Here is a 21536-nt window from a genome sequence, read left to right on the forward strand (position 1 = left end):
GAATATTTTTTTCTGTTTTTCCGGGGGGAAAAAAGTTTTTCAAAATGTATTATTTAATGACAGAAAAAAATACTCAAAATGTTACATAAAACACCCCCCAAAAAATAAATAATAATTTGTCAGAAAAACAGGAGTGTTTACCCCGATAAAAATGAATGCACCCTTCCGTACTCAAGAAGAGACAAATAAAAAACATGAACAAGTAGCCTATATTTAAAATATAATTTAACATATTTTCGTTTAAAAAACTATTTAGGAAATTCAAATGCGATAAAAACTCAATTTGAAACGCTTGGGATTACTTATTGCTCCACGTGCCTGTTAAATATAATGCCTGCACATACAGTTAGGAAGAAGCCGGTGATTTCATCATCATAATTGTGCTACCCGCAGACGTGCACCGCCCAGGCGTGTGTGCTGTGTGGACTGTCGCCACTTAACTTGCGCGTGGAGCGCGTGTGTGCGTCCAGAAAGGGCGGAGGAGGAGGAGGTGATGGAGGAGGAGCGCGCACTATAGGCATCCATCCTACCATCCATCCACCCATCCAGGCAAGCAGAGAGGTAGGCATCTAGGAAAGCTGGTCCTGGAGAAACGTGTGCTGAGCACGGCGGTGACGGCTGCAGCGGCGGCGGCATGGCTTCGTCTCACGGGAGAAGTAGTGACCTGCGCTTCGCCGACTGGATGTCGAGTCTCCCGCAGAGCATGCACAGCATCCCTCTCACCAACTTGGCCATCCCCGGTAAGTGAATCCATGTGCTTCATCCGCTGCGTTTGTGTGGACGTGCGGCTTGAAAATTTCTACACATTCTACAGGCGGTCCTTTACGATGGATTTGTACGTATGTCGGAACGCGTAGTCTTTTACTAACCTACGCTAACGCGGCAGTGAAGTCAAACAGTAAATATTGGAATGAAAAAAAACACTTGTTGTTGTCCATGGCTATAAAATAATCAAATGGAAAAACACGTGAAGACGTTTTCTTCCTCGAATACCGTTCGTAACCCAGGAATGTCGTATGTCGCTACCATTGTAAAACGAGAACGCAATTGAAGTCTCTTTCTGGATGTGCAAGAAGACCTGTTGCGCAACGTGACGAATATATACACTGGTGGTCTAACTATGATTAGTTTACATTCGATAGATAGATAGACTGTACAACAAAGCAAAACTACAAACGTCACATCATGGACTTTTGTATAGGTGTGGTAGCCACACACACTTGAATAAAAGAATTAAGTCGATTTAAAAAAGGTGTGTAGCTCTCCTTACACCGCCCCCCCCCCCTTATGCAAGTCAATTAATAATATGAAGCCATTATGGCTATTTTGATTTGTCAATCATTTGTCGTTCATGCTGCTGCAAACCATTGATTTTTATTCTCGAGTGAAGGTGGCAGAGTCTATAATGTTTGGCATGTCTGATTCATAGTCAATTCCTGTGCTTGCTTGCTTATCTGGGAGCTCTGAGTTTCTTGAAAAAAAAACTTGTTAAGTTGTTGTTTTTGTTTGTGAACATACCCTCTGTTATTCGCAGGAAAATGCACCTATTTGCTGTTATTTGTGATCAGGCCAAAGCAAAAATAAAACTATTGCTTTGGCGCCATCTTGTGGCATCAAGCAACCAAGGAACTAGTGTGAAGTGAGTGGAAAAGCTTGAACTAGTGAGGCCATACATAGTTTTGTTGTGTTTTGCTGCCATCTTCCTGCAGCTATACACAATTTTAGGAGGTGTGAGTTATTCGTGGATTTTTGCTATATGTGCCTGAAGTTAATCCCTATCCCTCGAAAATTGTTTAATTGCAAGCCTACATGCTTGGTGTATGCAACTACTATGAACCCTTGCAAATTTCCATCAATTCCCAGAATTTTGCAATCCTGCTCCTAGCCACTAGGGGGCATATTTTTTTTAATGGTAAACTATCAAAGCCTTACATTCATTCATTCTTTACTTTTATCAACATATGTCCTTGATGTCACAATTTCTACATTGCCATTGTATTAAAATTGATGTTTTACCTGCATGTCCAAAAATACATCTGGATTTTTTTCTTATACTGTGGGCGTGTCTTAAAACAATTTTCAACCTAATTTTAAACATGCTCATTAACTGTTTTAATTTATTCCTAACATTCTATTATTGTCTTCATTTCACACCGTTTCTTTTAACTGCACTGCCTCCGATATCCGCAAAAATAATAATAATAATTTTTTTTAATCCAATTAGATTTCAATATGTTTGAGTAGCTATTTCAATCTAAATTTTTCAGCTCCTCCAGAATTCGTAGTGCTGACTTTTGTAACTTAAAGTCCCGGTAAAGTGAAAACAAAAAGTCTTATACATTTGACACACCACAGTGTTGCAAACAAGCCAAACAAATTTGAAAGATTTTTTTTATGTTTATGAGACTTACCTGTCACTCCAACAATGTTCCTGTAGAACGTGTGTGCACAGTTGAAGAACATGTGCTGCTAAACAGTTAACTCTTCTTGCTAGCTTGCGCGTCGGTGTCGTCCAATAAGTCACCGCCTCAATCGGTTTTCTGTAGTCTGTGGGTCCACTTTTGGCCTAATTAGCGAGCTAGCGGGCGGATGGGCAATTGGGTTGACTAGAATAAAGGCACTCAGTACTTATATATAAGGCGACGGCTTTGTTTTAGCCGCACCCGGACAACTCAAATAGTGAAATTAAAATTGTTCTTTTTTTTTTTTTACGTTTCAGCACTTATCGTCAAACATATTTCATGAATTTAGAAACAAATCATTCACTTTACCGAGTCTCTAACATCAATACGGCAATCTTGTCGTGTTGTGTTATTACTTAAGCTAATGCTAAATGCTATCGTGGTCAGTTATGCTATCTTGGCAGAGAGTTCAACAGCACCTAACAAGAGAAGAAAACACGTCTATAGCAATCTGCGCACATTAACACATTCCATTATCAGCATTCAGAAGTATGATGACTTGTATGATTTTGTCATGCTAATATCAATATTGATTCTGAACTACTCCAGATGATATACATAGTACTATGTTTTGTTATGTAGCATTTTTGTATAGTACTGATGACTTCCATCCGAGCGATGTGACAGTGGTGGTGTTAATAGGTGGATTAAGTTGGCTAAGTCCATGGGTGAAGGCCCAGGCACCAAATGCACAACCCGCCACTGCTTATAAAACAGAAGTCACACACCAGCATTGACATGTCATAAGTCATGCTGTAATTTGCTGAATCACACGCCTGATTGTGGCCCAGTTGCGACACAGCGAGCAGCATGGGTGCATGCTCTGTCCCATTTAATTAGCTATCATTACTTGCTCATTGCCACTGAGGGGGTGGGGGGGTGTCGGTGGGGAGACGGTGGGTGCAGCTCAGATGCTCTCCTCCTACCCACCTCCTCCGTTTGGATCCATGTTCTGTATAAACACATTGTGATGATTACTCTTCTTGCTTTTTGTGTTTGCACGTTTGGCAGAGTTTGTTTGTCAAGATTTCCAGATCCGAGAATAATTCTATTTTAGCAGCCACCATGTGTTGCTATTGGAGAGTTGATGCCTAATTCTTCTCACAGGGAAAACTTACTGTGTCCAGCTTCTATTCAGGCCAAACTGGGACGAAAACAAAGAAACAACTGAACAGGGCTGTTTTGCCTCCGAAAAGCTCCGTTACTCCTGCTTGTCGATGGAAGGATGTTATATTTATGAAGTTGGTGCAGTGACTCTCAAAGTGTGGTACCACAGTGGTATGTGAGCTCACTATAGTGGTAAGGGTGTAGCAAGTAAACAATTCAGGCAGAATCCAATGAGTTCGCTTTAGAATATGTCGAAATACTTATCGAATTGTCGTTTATTGGAGAGAGATACCTTTGAAGGAAATGCCACATTTACAGTACTGGCAAGTTCATTCAAATTGTAAAATGACAAGAAACTGAGCAGTTCCATATCAAATCAAATCAAATCATTCCACTTGAAAATATTCCATCCTTGAATTGTATCCCCCCCGCTCCATGTATCAAGATGTGCATCGAATCCTCTTTTGTTGGAGATACTGTATACTCACCCTTATCTGCCTATACAGTTTAGTTATATTTAACTTTTTTAGTACAAACATTTTTGTTTAATCACAATTTTTTTTTTCAAGATTTTATTCAGGTCCAATTTTATTTAACTTTTATGTGCAGTGTATTTTAATTGAATCACAAGTATTTATTTATTTTTAATTTCTGTTCAAATTGGGCATACTGTAATGTTACAATGGCTAACAATATATACTTATTAGGGATAAAATCTATGTCTTGTTTTTGATGAAGACACCTACTGTATTTTAATGTTGTCATGGTGGTGGTACTTGGAAAATTAAAAAGAAAAAAATAAGGTGGTATTTGATGTAAGAAGTTTGACAGAGTGAGATTCTCAATAGATGTCCCTCGGCATCCGAAGACAGATGCCTGGCTCATGTTATTTATTTATTTTTGAGAGGCGGGGAAATGTCCCCAGACGACACATACTGACTAATTCCGACTCTAGCGTTTTATCAATTTGGAGTACTCGACAGTGTGAGCCGAGGAGTGCGATGACGCGACTCTGTTGCCAAACAGCTAAACAGCCCCTGGTTTGCATGCTGCCAGGGTAGCACAGCTGTGCCCGTGTCGTCCTTCTTTATGACAGGCAATTAGTAAGGATAATTATGGATTTGTTGCTTTATTGTCCCCTGATTTTCCTTGAATGATCATTTTTTGGTCTCGTATCGAAGAGATGATAGAAGTTGAATAGGAGATAAACACAATGCACATGTTGTATTAATCCATCCATTAGTAAATTAAGCCAAATTTATTTCTATGGCAGGTACATCAATAAATATTAATATTGAATTCAGTTCAATTCAAAAACTCCTCCTGTATTATATAGATTCACTACACACATATTAAATAATTAAGTTGTTGAAATAATTTGGATGGTTGTGGGACACATTGAAACCCCCAATCACCATATCAGGACAATTGTATATATTACATAAGAAACAATCACATTTTCATATTGAAATTGGGTAGGTAGTGTCCTTCAGAATTTTTTTTATGTATTAAAAAAAATATTATGTGTTTAATTAATATATATATATATATATATATATATATATATATATATATATATATATATATATATACTGTATATATATATATATTATTTTTTTTAAACTTTTTCAATGAAATAAATTAACTCTGAACTAGCATGTCGTCGCTGCTATGTAAAAAAATTCAATTTTTACATTTTTATGTTTTGGGGATGTCTACATTCAGTTTCATCCCAAAACCATAAAAAAATAAAAATAAAAAGGCAAAAATTGTTTTTCACATTTGGAATTCCTCAAGGATCTGTTTTAGGGGCTCATTGTTTTCATTTCAAATGTCGATTTGAAACATCACTTGTCCTCATTAGGACTGCAGCTGACCTGGAGTCTATCCCAACAAAGCTTTGGCAAGAGGCATTACAAACCCTGGACTGGACGCCAGCCAATCACAGGACACATCCTGACAAATGAGCATTCACGCTCAACTTTCCATCCCATATAGAATCTTTGTAGGGATACTCGTAGACAAAAATGCTGATACACAACAAAAATCTCTTAACACAATTATAGCAGACTTTCCCTCCATTAATGATTGAGTAAAACTTTCACACTGGCAGGGATGCGCATCAGGATGCTTAATGATGAAGTCCAGCAGCACATTTGTCATTGTCTCCCATGTTAGCATGACCTTCAGAATTGCTATTTCCTCGCTATCATCATGTGTGCGTTGTGTGGCAGTCTGCAAGTTGCTAAATTTAGAGCAGAGAAAGCGGCTGTTGTTGTTGTTGTTGTTGATGGTACAATGTCAATTACAGAGTTGTGTGTAAGTGAGATTGAATCTGATCTACATTAGTTGTGCTCAACAAGAGAATGGACATAGTTTGAATTTTATTGTATTGTACTGTATTTTATTGTAGGTTGATTTGGCCGATTTACAGTAATAGGCAGCTGGAATATGTTTTGTAAAAAAAAAAAAAAAGAAAAAGGTACAAATATATATATATATATTTAAAAAAAAAAACATTTATTAATTTTTTTTTATTTATTTGTTTTAAAAAAAAAAGGAGCAATGATGATGTCAAATCGAATGAACAATACTGAGCTCTCCTGAAGAAGAGAAAAAAAAAAAGAAAAAAAAAAAGAAAAAGGTCCATAAAACATAGCCCTGAACGCCGATTGAGAAAACTCTTAGGCTTCTATAATTGATAATAATAATAATAATAATAATAGCGTAACCTAGTAAATGCTGAATTGTTTTGTTTTTTGCACATGATAATTTAGTAGCTATTTTCCCACAAAAAAATAGATGATTTTTTTTTTAATGAATTCATTAATTATTATTATTTTGTTTTACCTTTTTCAAAGAATAAAAAAAAAAAACTGATAGAATGCCCCCCACTCCCAAACCCCACCCCAACACCCATCTTTTTTATGAATATTCAACAGCGTACTCTTTGGATAGCCAACTACTAAATTTCATTTACCATAATTCAAGTTTTTAGTTTAGCTTTGAAAAAAAAATCTTGTCTCTTATCTTGTCACAATTCCTGTGTTCTATCAATTCTTGTCGGAATTTTGTATGCTTTGTCACACACAAAAATGAAAGATTCTTGGTGGGGAGCTACTTGAAGAAACTGAAAGAAGAAGCAGAAAGAAACATAAAAATCTAACTATAGTCTATACTACATTTTGATTACATTCATTTGTTATTCATATTTGCAATTCGTGATAAGTTGAGTGCTCATCATAATTCAACAATTGATTCCGCCCCCCTGTCTGGATGCTTCAAAATGAAAATAAGAGGCTTGATAACTATGTCTCATATTTTTTGTTCTTTTTTTTTGTAGTTTTTGCCTAAATTTGTGTGAAAACATGTTGCAGGTGAAAATGGGAAATACAAGTCAAATGCTTGCCCAACCAAAGCTCTTATTGCAACAGTAACTGTTTTTCCCTCTCCTTTATTAGAGCAATTTATTGTACAGTCACCATATGACCCCACCCCCCACATCACTGTGGGGGACCCCAGTGGGCTATTTTCCGCAGTTACTCGACGGCGACTGAAGCAAACTTGCTTGTTTCGCAGTGTTGTGGCCAAAAGAGGTACAGTATGCTGCCAGACACTGTGCAAATTTATATTTGCTTATGTCACCATGAAACCAACCTGGCATCATTACACTGGATGGACTGCAGTTGTTTTGGACATGGCTGTAGAATTTAATAGATAGAAGCGAGCAGAAAGTGATGTTCATATTTGGATTGGCAATTTTCTATTAGGTCCACATTTGCATTTAAATGAGTCATTTTAAAACCGTGGGCTATTTTCGCTGCCATGACATTGTTATAGGAATTGAGACCAAATCAAGTGAGCTAACGTGCTAAATATAGAAGACATAAACAGTACAGGCAACATTTTCTTGTCATAATTTGGGTCATTGGTGAGCTGGAGTCTATCGACAGTCAATTGTAGGGGACATATAGACAAACAGAGGCAATAAAAGAAGCAGAAGGAGTATTTTGTGTGTTTCCGGCTTCCTCCGAAAGAGGAGACTTTAATCCCTTGACTGGATCGCTTGCTTGCCTCCTAATCCCCAAACAAGGAGGATGATGCTGATGATGCCGATCAGTTGCCAGCGCACTGAAATGTTTGGGGAGACTGAAAATAGATTCTTGGTGTGTTTTTTTTTTGTTTGGCAAACATTCCTGCTGTAATCCTGTATCCAGATGCCTTACAAGCAGGCAGAAAATGATTTCGTATGGATTTTCTACACAGGCGGCCTCGGTCGCGGTTCTGCCGGCTAATTGAGTTTCCCAGCAGGAGGGCATTTGTCTTCATTGTAAAAGTCTAGTAGGTACACGGGTAGCATGTGTGTGTGGTTTTGGGACAAAAACAAAAACGATAAAAGACAGTCCAGCCAGGTAGCCGTGTGCACATCCAAAGCTAATTTTAGACTGTGAGCGGGATAAAAGTGAACGGGGGATTGAAGGGAATGGATGTCCACATGCTGGATTTCAAAACTGCTCCATGGGTGTGCTTCAGGGACAAGGATGCAATATTTTACAATGAGACTCACTCTGTCCAAATGAATGCGTGTCACCTATATGCCATTTGTATAAGAAGTGGTAACTTTTCTTTATCTGCACTCCTCATTCTCTACAGTTTTTTTATCCTCAGCTCTTCCTGTCCTCATTTTCTCCCGATATCGCTCCGTTTCTTCTCATTTTGTCTGATCATTTCCCAATTTCCTTTCCTCAATTCATCCCCTTGTCTCCGTTCCTCATTATCTTCTCATTTCCTTCCCTTGTTTCCTCTCATCATCTTGTCAGCTTTCCTTACATACTCCCTTTCATTCCTACCCTTCAGTTTTCTTCTTCTTTTCAATCATCTCATCTTCCCTCGTCTCCTCATTTTCTCTCTTTGTCGGCTGTCATTTCGTCACCCTTCCTTAAATGTGCTCTACATTCCTCCCCTTGGTATCATACCTCTTCAAATCCTTGCCCATGTCATTCTCACCCTCTCCTTGTATGGCTTCATCTCCTTCTCTTCCTTTCTTATCCTCCTCTCCCATCCTCAAATCTTCTTCTCATCTTTTCCTTACTAAATGTGCTTCCATCATCTTCCTGTCCTCTCCTCACGTCTCATCACGTTCACTCCAAATGTCATTTACTCACCAAATGTCATTTCTCATCTTTCCTTCCTCATTGTCCCATTTTCTCTACAAAGTTCCTCTCATGTAAATCTCACCTCTCATTTTTCTTCCTCATCTACTCATTTCTGCTCACAACATCTCATCTTCTCATGCTCCCTTCAAATTCTCCTCTCCTCAAATCCTCACCTCATGTCTTCTCAACCTCTCCCGGCTTCCTCTCATTGCTTTGAGTATGAGAACATTCTCATCTCTTCTCTTCATTCCTCTCATACTCGCATTTTTTCCTGTCTCATATACCACTCCCATCTTCTTTCTACATCTCTTCATTTGTTCATTAAATTTCCTCCTCATCTTTTCGTCTTATCTCATTGAATTCTATCCTCATCTTCTCATCTGCTCAACTCTCATCTTCAAGTTCTGACCACTCTTCCACGTCTTCAAACCTCTCTCATTTCTTTTCTCACTTTCTCTCGGTTCCAAATCTGTCCTAATTTCCTTACATCATCTCTTAATTCCTTTTGCTAATCATTATGCCATTTTCGCTGCTATTTTTTGTCCTTCTCATGTCTTCTCATCACCTCCTCTCCAAAGTTTCTTCACCCTCATCTTCCTTCATCTCCTCACAATGATCTGTCATGTACTCTTTTTTCTTCTTCATCATCTTTTCCTTGAATGCTTGAATTTTCCATTCACTCTCGCCATCTCTCATCCTCATTTCCTCAAACTGAATCCTCACCAAATTATCTCCTCATATTGAAGCCTATCTTTTTTCTCATTTCACTCCTCTCATGTGCTCAAATACTTTTATTATGCTCCCCTTAGTGCTGTCGTATTTTCTTCTTATTTTCCCTTTTCAAACACACAGTTTGCTTTCTGGTACACATTTTTTCAAATTCAAATTTCTCATCTCCTCTAATTTCCTCATATTCTACCACTCCACGTATCTCCTGTCACACATGACCCATTTATTTCCATCTGTTTCTCATCTCCTCATTACCTCCCCCATATTCTCTCCATCTTCTTAAATCCCACTTCCTTATTTTATGTCATCATCTCCTTAAATCCTCTCCACATTCCCTCCTCTCGCATCCTCTTTATCTCCTCCCCTCATCTCATCTCATCCCCTCATTTCTGTTCATCCTCACAAGTATTACTCAAGCTCTTGTGGACAGTTTTGCAGGAGAGTAAAACCCTCCGGGCTTAAAGATGTCCCATTGTGATGGTGTGTGTGTTTTTCTGCATGGCAGCATAATGCACAAGCTTCATAACATACACATTTAAGAGCATTCTTAATTTGTAATGCAGCTTTATTTCCTTGCCTTGGGGACTTTTGATTCCATTACAATCTGTTAGGATGAGTAAGATGTGTTGTTAAGTCTGTTGAATATACATCACTAAACTGGTTCAAATACAAATAAATATAATGTATCTTTGTTCATCTATCTATGCCAGTGATGTATAGTGACAGGTAGAATAATTTAATGTTCCAATCTTTACCATGCCAATGCACTTATCATTAGAAAAAAATAAGTCACAAAAAGATATCAAACTCATTTGTAGTAAAGTAAGATTTAGACAATAGATTATCATCCTTTCACTTATGCATGCAGTTCAATTATCCAGACGACATTTGATAGGTCGTTTTAGGCAACAGTGAAAATGTTGATTTGCAGCTTGTTTGTTTGTCTGTTCAGTTGGCCAGCCCTTAAAAAGTGAAGATAAATCCTTCCCGGCGGTAACTTTAGCTCCAGCTGTTCGAGCTCGTTGGGGTCATGCGCCGCTTCCCGACGTGACCCCGGCTGCCGTGCCCACCCGCCCCAGCTGTCAATTCTCATTTGTCTCGAAACGTCTGCAAAAAAAGCTTGCCACGGAACGGACGTTGGACTGCAGGCTTCAGTCTGTCTCTGTGTATCTGTCTGTTTGTTTTAAATGTGTGCGCACGTGTTGTTACTGTGTGAGACTGAACAGGCCTGTGATGAGAGAAAAAACACTGAAGATGCGGAATCGATTGCAGAAATGAGAACAAGCAGGCGAATGATAAAACAATTTGTCTGGTTAGTGTAACGTGACACACACACACTGCAGTCATATCAGGACACAAAACCTTCAGACCATAATATAAGAGGGATGATTTTCATAATCAGGAATTCAGCCAGCATCTTTCCAATTGGGGCTCACATAATTTCACCTATTGCTAGAGCAGTTGTTCTTAACCTGTGTTCGATCGAACCATCAAGCTCAAGATACACGCCTGACTCAAATGATTTGTGATGATACGCCCCGCTTGGGCATTATTGGCTGCAGGTGATCACGTTACATTTCTTGATGCGCTCAGTAGTCGATTTGTGGCTGTTGTGATTGTACGTAGTGCGATTTCTTTATTATTGTAATCCCTTCATACATTCATATATTGAGCACAAAAAAAAAAAAAATCAAGAATATGTGCAATATGAATTCACATGTATAACGGAACGTATAGTATTCCACAGGGTTCAATTCCGGGGCCTCTGCTGTTTTCGATGCATCTGCTGATTGTTTACAAACATTATTGAAAATGTCTATACCCCCCCCCCTTCCCCTTCTGTACTAGAGGACTATTATAAAAGATATAAGAAATCAAAGTGAAGAAAAAACAAACACAAATCAGCATTGATAATGCTGAGCCGTTTTTATCTTCTGTTGTGGATGGTAGTGTGCTGGAAATGCTTTCAAGTTGTTTAGGTTCATGACTTAACAACCGTGATGTTATTCAGACAAGTTGTTGCCATGGTTGCTCGTTCTAACCCCTCGCTTTCATCCCTGCGCGGGCCACACGAATACAGTACGACGAAACCCCCCCCCCCCACCACCCCCTGATTCCTGAAGGCTGTGTTTGTTTGTGTGTGTCACCTCCAGGTTCCCATGACTCTTTCAGCTTCTACATCGACGAGGCGTCTCCCGTGGGCCCCGAGCAGCCCGAGACGGTGCAGAACTTTGTGTCAGTTTTCGGCACAGTGGCCAAGAAGCTGATGAGGAAGTGGCTAGCCACGCAGACCATGAACTTCAACAGCCAGCTGGAGGCCGGCGTCCGCTTCTTTGACCTGCGCATCTCCACCAAACCTCGAGACCCAGACAACGAGCTCTTCTTTGCCCACGGTCTCTTCAGTGCCACAGTCAGTACACTTTTGAAACATCCGTTATTATAATTATCAATCAATATACAAATTGACAACGAAACATGGGATAATAGCCTCACCGCAAAAGACAAAAAAATGACATGATGTGACAAGGACACGTGACAACAATGAACCGACAAAGGCTGTGTCAGGATGGGGGGAGCTTGAGGACCCAAATGCGGGAAGACAGGGCGAGGAGGCAGAGGTTCAATCAAAAAAAAAAGAGGAATTTTAATTACTATTCAAACAAAAGGCGATCTTCCAAATTAAAAGATAAACCAAAGCTAGAAACAAAACATGGGGGAAACAACAAGGCAAAAAATGAGCAGCATGACACGAGGAAAGACAATGAGGGGAGACAGCAGACTAAATACACAGATACTAACGACACGACAAGACACACCTGGGCAAGACACAAGTGGCTGAGGGCACTGATTGGATCACACGAGGAAGGGCAGGATCACACTTAACAAGACAAGGAAGACACACAAGGAAAACAGATCCAAACATGATGTTGATTGGTACACATGACAGGACGGACAAAATCGAAAAGTCAGGCAAGGCAGGAAAACAAGACATCATTTAATAATCACCTATGCATTAAATATTTCAGAATATGTAATAAAAAATAAATATGATAATTGAATGAAATGTAATGCTCAAGTTTCTATAATTACGTCTGTGTTTATTGTTATTAGTACAATACTTTTTTTTTTTTAAATTTAGATCTGTAGTGAGCTGTGTATGGGCTCCATTTAGTCATTTTTAGGGCGAAAAAGTAGGACTCGAGCTTACGGCTTGTAAAATGCTCTTCCTTGACTCATGTGTCTATAAATTTCTAGAGAAAATAGTTAAACCTCTTTTTGGTCATCCTGCTCATAAACACACAAACTAATGGCACTCAGTAGAGTGCCTACATCTGTCAAAGCTTTAGAATCTAAAGTTGGATCAGCACCAAATTGCACGAATTTATAGATAAACAGCTTCTGAGTGTGCCCACATTTTCTCATTAACATATCTGCATTACTCACTGAAAATGAAGTACAATTTCCTGTTGAAGAATACCAACTGCTCATTTAACTAGAACGGCACAAACAGCAGAGCACAGACGACCATTTGTCTTAATTTGAATCAGCACCAAATTGAACGTCTTCATTAGGAGTCAAGCTTTCATTACTGGGAAATAAGATAAAATGTCAAGGTTGTAATTGAGGTAGATTTTGCATAATCCTTCTCACTTAGCCACAATCTCCTTGGCAGAGGTGTCAATTAATGTTAGGCTTGAATGATGTGACATTTAAAAAAATGTATCATAAGGTGGATAGGTAGCAAGCTAGCTAGCTAGCAAGCAAGCTAGCAAGATGGATGGATGGATGTAAATATTTTATAACCTATCAATTTGTGGATATTGTAATAATTTTTTCTCCCCAAAATAAAATCTACTCCAGTATTTGTTGCATTTCTGAATATTTCAATGAATGCCCATTTAAATGTTAACGTTGAGAGACCTGGCACATTTTCTTGATTTTCCCCATAAATAATGCATGATTTTTAATATCAAAATTCAAGCGCCTGCAGGGGGTGGATTGCTCCGAAGGTGTATAATTTGCTGCTGATTCAAATTATGATTAGCGGTTTGCTCTAGTTATAAAATAATCCCTCCATGTGTTTTATGTAGGTGAGAGAAGGTCTGGAGCAGATCAGCAGCTTCCTGTCGGCACACGCCAGAGAAGTGGTCTTCCTGGACTTCAACCACTTTTATGGCGTGCAGAACTTGCACCATGAGAAGCTGGTGACCATGTTGAAGGATGTTTTTGGAGACAAGCTCTGCCCGGTTGTCTTTGCGCAGGAGGTAAAAGTCTATCTATCTATCTATCTATCTATCTATCTATCTATTGAAGACATTTAATATTTTCAATTAAATGTTTTACTGTTTATTAATTTACTTATAGGCATATCAATGTGATATAATCATGAGTGTTTAAAATAATACAGTGGAGTAATGATTTTGTGAACTTTATTTTATCCTCTCACCCTCAAAGCTATTGAAGATAGGAATGTGCATGATGTTATTTAGAGCCTTTTGGCATTAGAGACTAAAAGTCTGGGGTTAGATCCTAATTGCATTTCTCCCCCAGTCAAGAAGGGGAACTGTATGTAAATGTCTGTTTACTAATAACATCACGTCTGCTTGCTAATAACATCAACATTTGGTCACTAGGAGATGACATGTCTGCCCTTTGTTCAATCAAGAGCCAGGAGGAGGAACCTTTTATCTTTTTTGTATAAATGAGTCGATGTTCATACAATTGTCACACACTTGGAATCATCACGTTGCATTCTGATGTGATATTCTGACTGTGTCTTTAGAGGCCTCTAAATAAATTCTTGCAGGAAAACTTCTTCATCAGATCCTGAATACAATTATTTTGGACACGCAAAGATTACATTTAATATAGTAATTTAATATTCCTTCACTATCTATCTATCTATCTGGCTAGCTGGCCAGTTAGCTAGCAAGGTAGCTAGCTAGGACACTGATATTGTGATTATTATTATTTGTGTCTATCTTTCTATCTAGTTAGCGGATATGTTGCTATCATCAATTAATATCTCTCTATCTATCTATCTATCTATCTATCTATCTATCTATCTATCTATCTATCTATCTATCTATCTATCTATCTATCTATCTATCTATCTATCTATCTATCTATCTATCTGTCAAAAGCAATCCCATTGCAAGCAGAATAATTCATCATAAAACTTCCACACCTCCACATCCATCCACCTCCTGCTAGTCAATTTGAGTCAGTGGAACAAAGAATAAGAGGAAAGACTTGACAAGTCGTGGAAATAATGGACTTTAAAAAAAAAAAAAAACGCGAAGTATACAAATGACTGCTATCCCATCCTTCACATGTACTAAATATCTTTCACTTGCCTCCATTCATTTTCCTCAAGTAGATTCCACGCTCTGCTGCACGGCAGCTGATTAAAAACAACTATTTGATTAATAAGTGTAAGGGAGGCCAGAACATATATAATCATGTATCAGGGGATTGTGGTTGAAGTTTGCAATGGTGTAAAACTGCACATACTGTATTTATACATACAATACAAATGTATTGTTATGTATTCATATAACAATGACTTCAACTGTCCTGTATTGGTGCATCTTGTTACCATGTCCTACATTATGAATTTATTTTTGGGTATAGGCTAAATACTGTCTACATGTACATGCATATTTTGCTGAGAAAGAAAGTAAATGCTTTCAAAAGGAGTTCAAGTGCAAAAGTATAATAAAATGTTAAATACTGTATCTATAAAAATCATTCCTGTTAATGTGATTTTACGCACATTAAAGGCAGAACACAACCAACTTCTATCGAGCACTTCTGCACTTGAGTCTCCCTTGAAAGCTTTCAGATAAAATACCTGGTAAATAAAATTACAGTATTTTTACAGTCATCCGTCCATTCCCGTGTCCTCAGGTGAGTCTGCAGTATCTGTGGGAGAAGGAGTACCAGGTACTGGTCTTCTACCACCACCCCATGGCCCTGGAGGTGCCCTTCCTGTGGCCCGGCCAGATGATGCCCTCCCCCTGGGCCAACACCACCGACCCGGAGAAGCTGGTTCAGTTTCTCCAGGCCTCTGTCACTGACCGCAGGTTCGCAAGCAGATTGTCACTGTGTGTTTCGCGGAAGCGCATTAATCATTTTCACGCACTTCTGTTGTGGGTCAAGCTGACCGCCATTCTAAAATTTCTAACAATCAAAATATTGCATAGGTACTGTATGTGTTGATTATTCTTGCTGTGTGTACATTATAATTTATGATTGTATTGTCAAAATTGTCTCCTGCAGGAGGAAGGGGACCTTCTTTGTTTCCCAGGTGGTCCTCACACCGAAGGCCAGCACAGTGATGAAGGGCGTGGCCAGTGGACTCCGAGAGACAATCACAGAAAGGTGAGCATGTTCTGGAGGGAAATTTGTAAAGCTGTGTTTGAAAAGTAATGCAAAGTAAGTATTTTCGTTAGTTTACTAAACTGGTTGTTGATGACATTTAGCTTCACAATATCTGCCAGCAGTTCGGCAGCCGTCTCCTTGGAATGTACAGAGGATTTTATTGAAACAGAATAATCAAACATCAACATCGCCCTTGTGGAGGACACATACAATTTTGATGTGGAACAGATAAAAGTCTGGATTTTTTTTTTTTTAACTTTGGTTTCTTTCTCATTCTATAATGCATGAACCGCTCAAGTGCATCTTGAAGGTGTCCAAAATATCATTTAAGATGGCTCAGCCTTGTTGGAGGTTCTACTTTCAGTTACGTGATCAGTGAAGTGTAAACATTGTTTGTGGTTGTTTGTTGGTTTGTAAGTTTCATAGCAACTTTACCTTTAAAAAAATATATCGATTTCACATGATTTGCGCTAAATTGTAAATGGTTATAAGTAAATGGCCTAGGAAAAACCCATGAAATTTGGTAAAAACTAAGGGTGTCAGTCGATTAAATTTTTTAATCGTAATTAATCGCATGACTTCAATAATTAACTCATAATTAATTGCACACTTTATACCTGGTCTAAATGTACAATAAAATAAACTGTATAATCCCCCTGCCCACACACACACACAGTTTTTCATACTCTTGTTAACATAACAAAAATATTTTAACCTAATACAAATATGGTTGTATCTTTTAGTTCATTGATACAGTAATTTCATAGTATAGTCATTCATAAAGTAATTTGAACTTTTAATAAAGTACTGTGCTGTAAAAAGAAAAAAATATTGAATATTTAGTGACTTTTTTCTTGCGCTCGACAAATACTTATATATAAAAACTAAACCTAAAACTAATACTAAAACTAATTCAAACTAAAATAAAATGAAGCATTTTTGAAAAAATTATAAAAACTAATAAACTAGCTCTCCTTCCTCATGTTTTCTTTTCATTTTTTTCCCATCTAAGGAACTTGGGGCGCTAATTAGTAAACCGCCAGGCCTTCCTGTTTGTTCTTATTATTAGTCGTTGTCATTTTTCCTGTTTCTTGGACAGGTTGTGACTGAGATGACAAATTCCTTGTTTACTTTACATACTTTCTAAAAAGTATTTTAAACTAACAGAACAAAAAAAAAAATCTAAATGAAATACAAACTAGCTATAATGCTAATTGCACACAATTATAACCCTGGTCTGTGTCTCGCAGGGCTTTGCCGGGAATGATGCAGTGGATCCGGTCTCAGAGACCCGGCGAGAGTGGCATCAACATCATCACCGCCGACTTTGTGGAGCTGGGCGAGTTCATCAGCGCCGTCATCACCCTCAACTACCACATGGACGACGAAGACGACGACGACGCCACCTGAGAGCCGTCGGCGGGGTCGCCAGTGAGCACGGTTTTCCCCCTCCCTGCTGCCCGGGGGGATTCTTGGTCTGTGCTCTGCCTCTTTTCTCCTTGGCGTTTGTTTCAGAGGAGATGTGCTGCTCCTTTCACTTTATTTAGGGCTATAGTGAAATGGTGAATGACACAGAGATGAGGTTGAGAGAAGAAACGTTGCGATGATGAGTTAGATTGGTGTACGATGTCAGTGTCAGCCTGCTAATTTGGGGACAAAAATGTGTCCTCTTTTCGGTGAGACGTACCACCCGAGTTGTACAAATGGCCCATTTCAATATACAATTGTAAAGCGTTTTTATATGTGTTCCTCATGAGACATTTCTATTAAACATACTCTTCTGTGATTATGATCACAAAGGTCAAATGTGAAATAGTTATAAAGCCAGTGTCAGTCAGATAGCCGCCAATCCAACTAACGTTTACACACCTAAATAGGTCAATTCACTTTACTAATAGTAATTTCCATATTTATTTATTTTTACATTTTATTCATTTTAACAATATTTTTCTTTTCTTTTTTCTTTTTACAGCATTTGTTATTTATTTGTAATGTATTAATTTGATGTTTTTTGGGAGTGGGATTTTACCCACCCATTTAATTTAAATGTGTTTTTCATATATAGTTCCATTGGGAGTATGTGGAGAAAAAACAATTAAATACCCAGACTGTTTATCTTTTTAAATGTTTTTTATTTAGTTATGGACATTATATTTATTCATTTCAACCCACTACGTCCCATGCACAGTATTTGGCAAAATCTCTATAGTCAATTAAACAGCAAGCTTTTTAAAACGTCCACAGGAAAAACAACAACATAGCAAAACAAAATCAATTTTTTTTAATCACTTTTTTTATTTTTAATGTATACAATATCTTTATTATTTGATTTTGTGTGTGCGTGCGTGCATGTGTGTGTGTGTTTATTAACTAGCCGACATCATACCACTAAGAGAAAGCAAGAGGTGTGGGTGGCGAGCGGCAACAAAACAATAAGATTGCACAGCTTGTATAACATTTCTTATACATTTTTAATGTCGTTTTTTTCCTCTTTTCGTTGCTGACTACTTTAAACCCATCTCATTGATAGGGAATGGGGAAATCACCAAATTAGCAAATAAAAGTTTTTTTTTTTTAAATGGTTTACTTATTTCTTAATGTATAAATTTATATATATTTCTAAATATTTTTCTTTAAAATATATATTTACTGATGATACCATTGGAAGCATCTGTTTAAAAAAAAAAGAAGCTTGCCACAAAATTCTTATACTGTAGATTTGTAGTTTGTTTGATTATTCATTATTTATTTATCCTGGTCTTGTCCCAAATAATCTTCAGAATATAGACAACAACATTTCACATCTTTTGCACATTTTAAAACAATTGATATGTTCTAAATCTTGAACCATTGAGAGTTTGTGTGGGTGTGGAAAGCAAATAAGATTCGACTGCTATTGAAGATGTTGCTGTAAAGGATTGTAAAGAGTTCGCTGGCTCCAAATGAATTGGTGGTGGGTGCCGAGTCGTGATGTATAAAAATATTGCTCACAAGAGTCTATCCAGCGTCTGTTTATGCTTTCAATCCACTCCTTGTACGTCTGTATCGACTGCTGTGGTGCAGCGTCCGTGAGTCACCGTCATGGTTTTCTAGTCTTTCTGCTGACACGCAATTTTAGAGGTGAACTTTATTTCAAGTCAGCTTTTTTTTTTTTTGTGTGGTATTTTATTTGCAGCACTGTTTAGATAGTGGTAGGTGTCTTTATCGGGTGTCTTTGAATGTCTCCGGAGCTCTGAATTTCACAATAGCTGGCATTGTTGTTACATTATATGTTCATTAACGACCTTGCGAGACAGAAAAGTAAACTAAGGTGACAAATGCATTGACAGAAGTATGAGGTGCTGTATACACACACAAAAAAGAAATGTAGGAAATTTACCTGTGAAAATTTGACAATGCTTTTGAATTGTGGTTCAACAAAATTATTTAAAAAAAAAAACTAACTCATGAAACAGACATGGACAAAAACAGATGCAAAAAAATGAAGCATGCCGAGAAAAGGGCACGGTCCCAACTGTGAAATATGGAGCAGGCTCTGTTTTGGTCTGGGGCTGCTTTACTCCATCTGACACGGGGTGTCTTAACCCCTGGGCGTTATTTGACCGTTTTTTGGCTTTTTGTTGGTTCTGACCAAGCCATTTCAAAATAAAAAAAACGCCCAGGGGTTAAATGACTATCAAGGTCTTCTAGAGAGAAATGTGCTGCCCGGTTTCAGAAAACTTGGTCTCAGTCGAAGGTCATTCAAATAAATAAATAAACAAATAGATAAATAATTCTGTTGAACCACAATTTAAAAAGTTTTTTTTTTTTCATGTGTTTGACTTTTTAATGCGAGTGGGAGTATTTTTAGATGAATGTGAAAGCGAGAGGTTTTTTTTTGTCCATCTGAATTTTTTTTTTTTTACGTATATGTTTTGGGCTGGTGAGCGTGAGAATGTTTGTATATGTAATAGGTAAATATTTTGAGGTTTATATGGCACCTCAAAAGAAAAAGCATCACTTTCTGCAGAGAATGTATCCCGTGAGGATTGTTGTTGTTGTTGTTGTTGTCATTCCCTGCCATCCACCCATTCCACAAAACTACTAGAGATCGGTGAATGTGTCTTAAAAGTCAACTGTGCCGTGTGCTTGCGATGAAAAGTCCCGTTTGTACGCTTTTGTGTCTTCGAATTAGTGTGCTTTTTATGTTTTATATTGTGTTTGTACATAATGTAATTGCAAGAGTTTATTGCCAAGAAATTGTAAAGTAGTGACTTTACCACTTTACTATGATTCTTCTTATTTTAAATACAAATTTGGCAGTGGCATGAGCGGTAAAGTTTATGGAAGCACCATATGGATGCATACATTCCGTGCGTCCATTTTTATCATTTATATCCTACATTTGCATGACAATAAGACAATGTGTTTTTTCTCCTGATTGCAGTCAAAAGGCTGAAAGTGCACAAATGACTTGAGACTTGATAAGGGTGTGCAAATTGTGTTGTGAGGTCATTATTGTCTTCCCTGGTCAAAGCTGTTGTCATTGCTTTTATGTTCTGGTGTATAAAAAGTGAAGAATACAATAAAAGCGTCCTTTGCTGTTGTAAAACTGAAACCTTCGTTCCAAGAGTGGCAGATAAATAAAAGCCTCGAGTACCGCCGGAAACTGTTTGAGCATTTTTTCCCAGTCATTTCCATCTATTCCATCATGTGACAACGCACCTGGCAGCAATCAGACTTACAGATTTTTGGGTGCAGGAGCATCCTAAAATATATATATATATATATATATAAAAATATGAAACAAAAATCATCCTAGTTACCACGGTGATGAGAATGGAAGTGGGCGAGCGGTGGCACATGGGGTGACCTTGCGCAGACTGTGTTGTATAATTCATGTAATTCACGATGTCGTTCACGATGTAATTCACCGTGTGAGCTGAGAACAGACCTGACTTGAAACTGGAACACTTGTTTGTTTCCACATGCGTCCAAAACAACACACATGGCAAAACAATACATATAATAGAAAGAAAAAGATGTAATATTTTGAGATATTATAAAAATTATAATTTTGTGTGGAAAAAATGTTCATTTGACAAAACATAGAAAACACAAAAGCTATTAAAAGCAATATTTAAAAATATATATATTTTCCTAGATAAAGTCATATTAAGCGGAAAGAATATTCAAAATAAAATAGTTACAATATTTGGAAATAGTCATAACATATGAAAAGGTTGAACATAATATGAGACTATTCAGCCATAAATGTACAGTATTAAAAAAAAAGTTTATAAAGTTTGAGAATGACAACAAAAAAAAGTTGTAATTTCCTAGGCAAACAAAAAATATATATTTTAATTTATACAACTCAGTCATATTATGAGTAAGCATAATATGTTCTGATAATATCACAAGTTTATTCTCTTAACATTGCGACTATTTTTTCTGATTTCTAGTTCCTTGTGATATTATGACTGGCTATTCTGAAATTACAACTTAACTCATTCACTGCCATAAATTCATTAAAAAAAAATAAAAAATTAGGGGCACTTTTATATCGACTTTTATATCTTTTCTAAATGTACAATAAAAAATGTATAGGTTTTCATACTGTTGTTAACAAAAGTGGGAAAAAATGTTAAACTAAAAGAAATAGTTCAAATAAATTTTTGACGTTTATAGCCGTCCATGTCACTGAATGAAATTTTAT

The 21536-nt window shown here is 37.5% G+C and overlaps 1 protein-coding gene across 1 annotated transcript; it reads left to right on the forward strand.

Moving 5' to 3' along the window:
* Positions 1-423: 423 nt before the first annotated feature.
* On the forward strand, positions 424-20486 carry plcxd3 (phosphatidylinositol-specific phospholipase C, X domain containing 3). Its single transcript, XM_077562427.1, has 6 exons — positions 424-740; positions 11608-11864; positions 13546-13719; positions 15365-15540; positions 15737-15838; positions 17089-20486. Exons 1-6 carry the CDS (start codon positions 635-637, stop codon positions 17246-17248), a joined length of 975 nt encoding a protein of 324 aa, XP_077418553.1. The 5' UTR covers positions 424-634; the 3' UTR covers positions 17249-20486.
* Positions 20487-21536: the final 1050 nt, after the last annotated feature.

This window comes from Vanacampus margaritifer, chromosome 3 (genome assembly GCF_051991255.1).
Source record: "Vanacampus margaritifer isolate UIUO_Vmar chromosome 3, RoL_Vmar_1.0, whole genome shotgun sequence".
NCBI lineage: Eukaryota > Metazoa > Chordata > Actinopteri > Syngnathiformes > Syngnathidae > Vanacampus > Vanacampus margaritifer.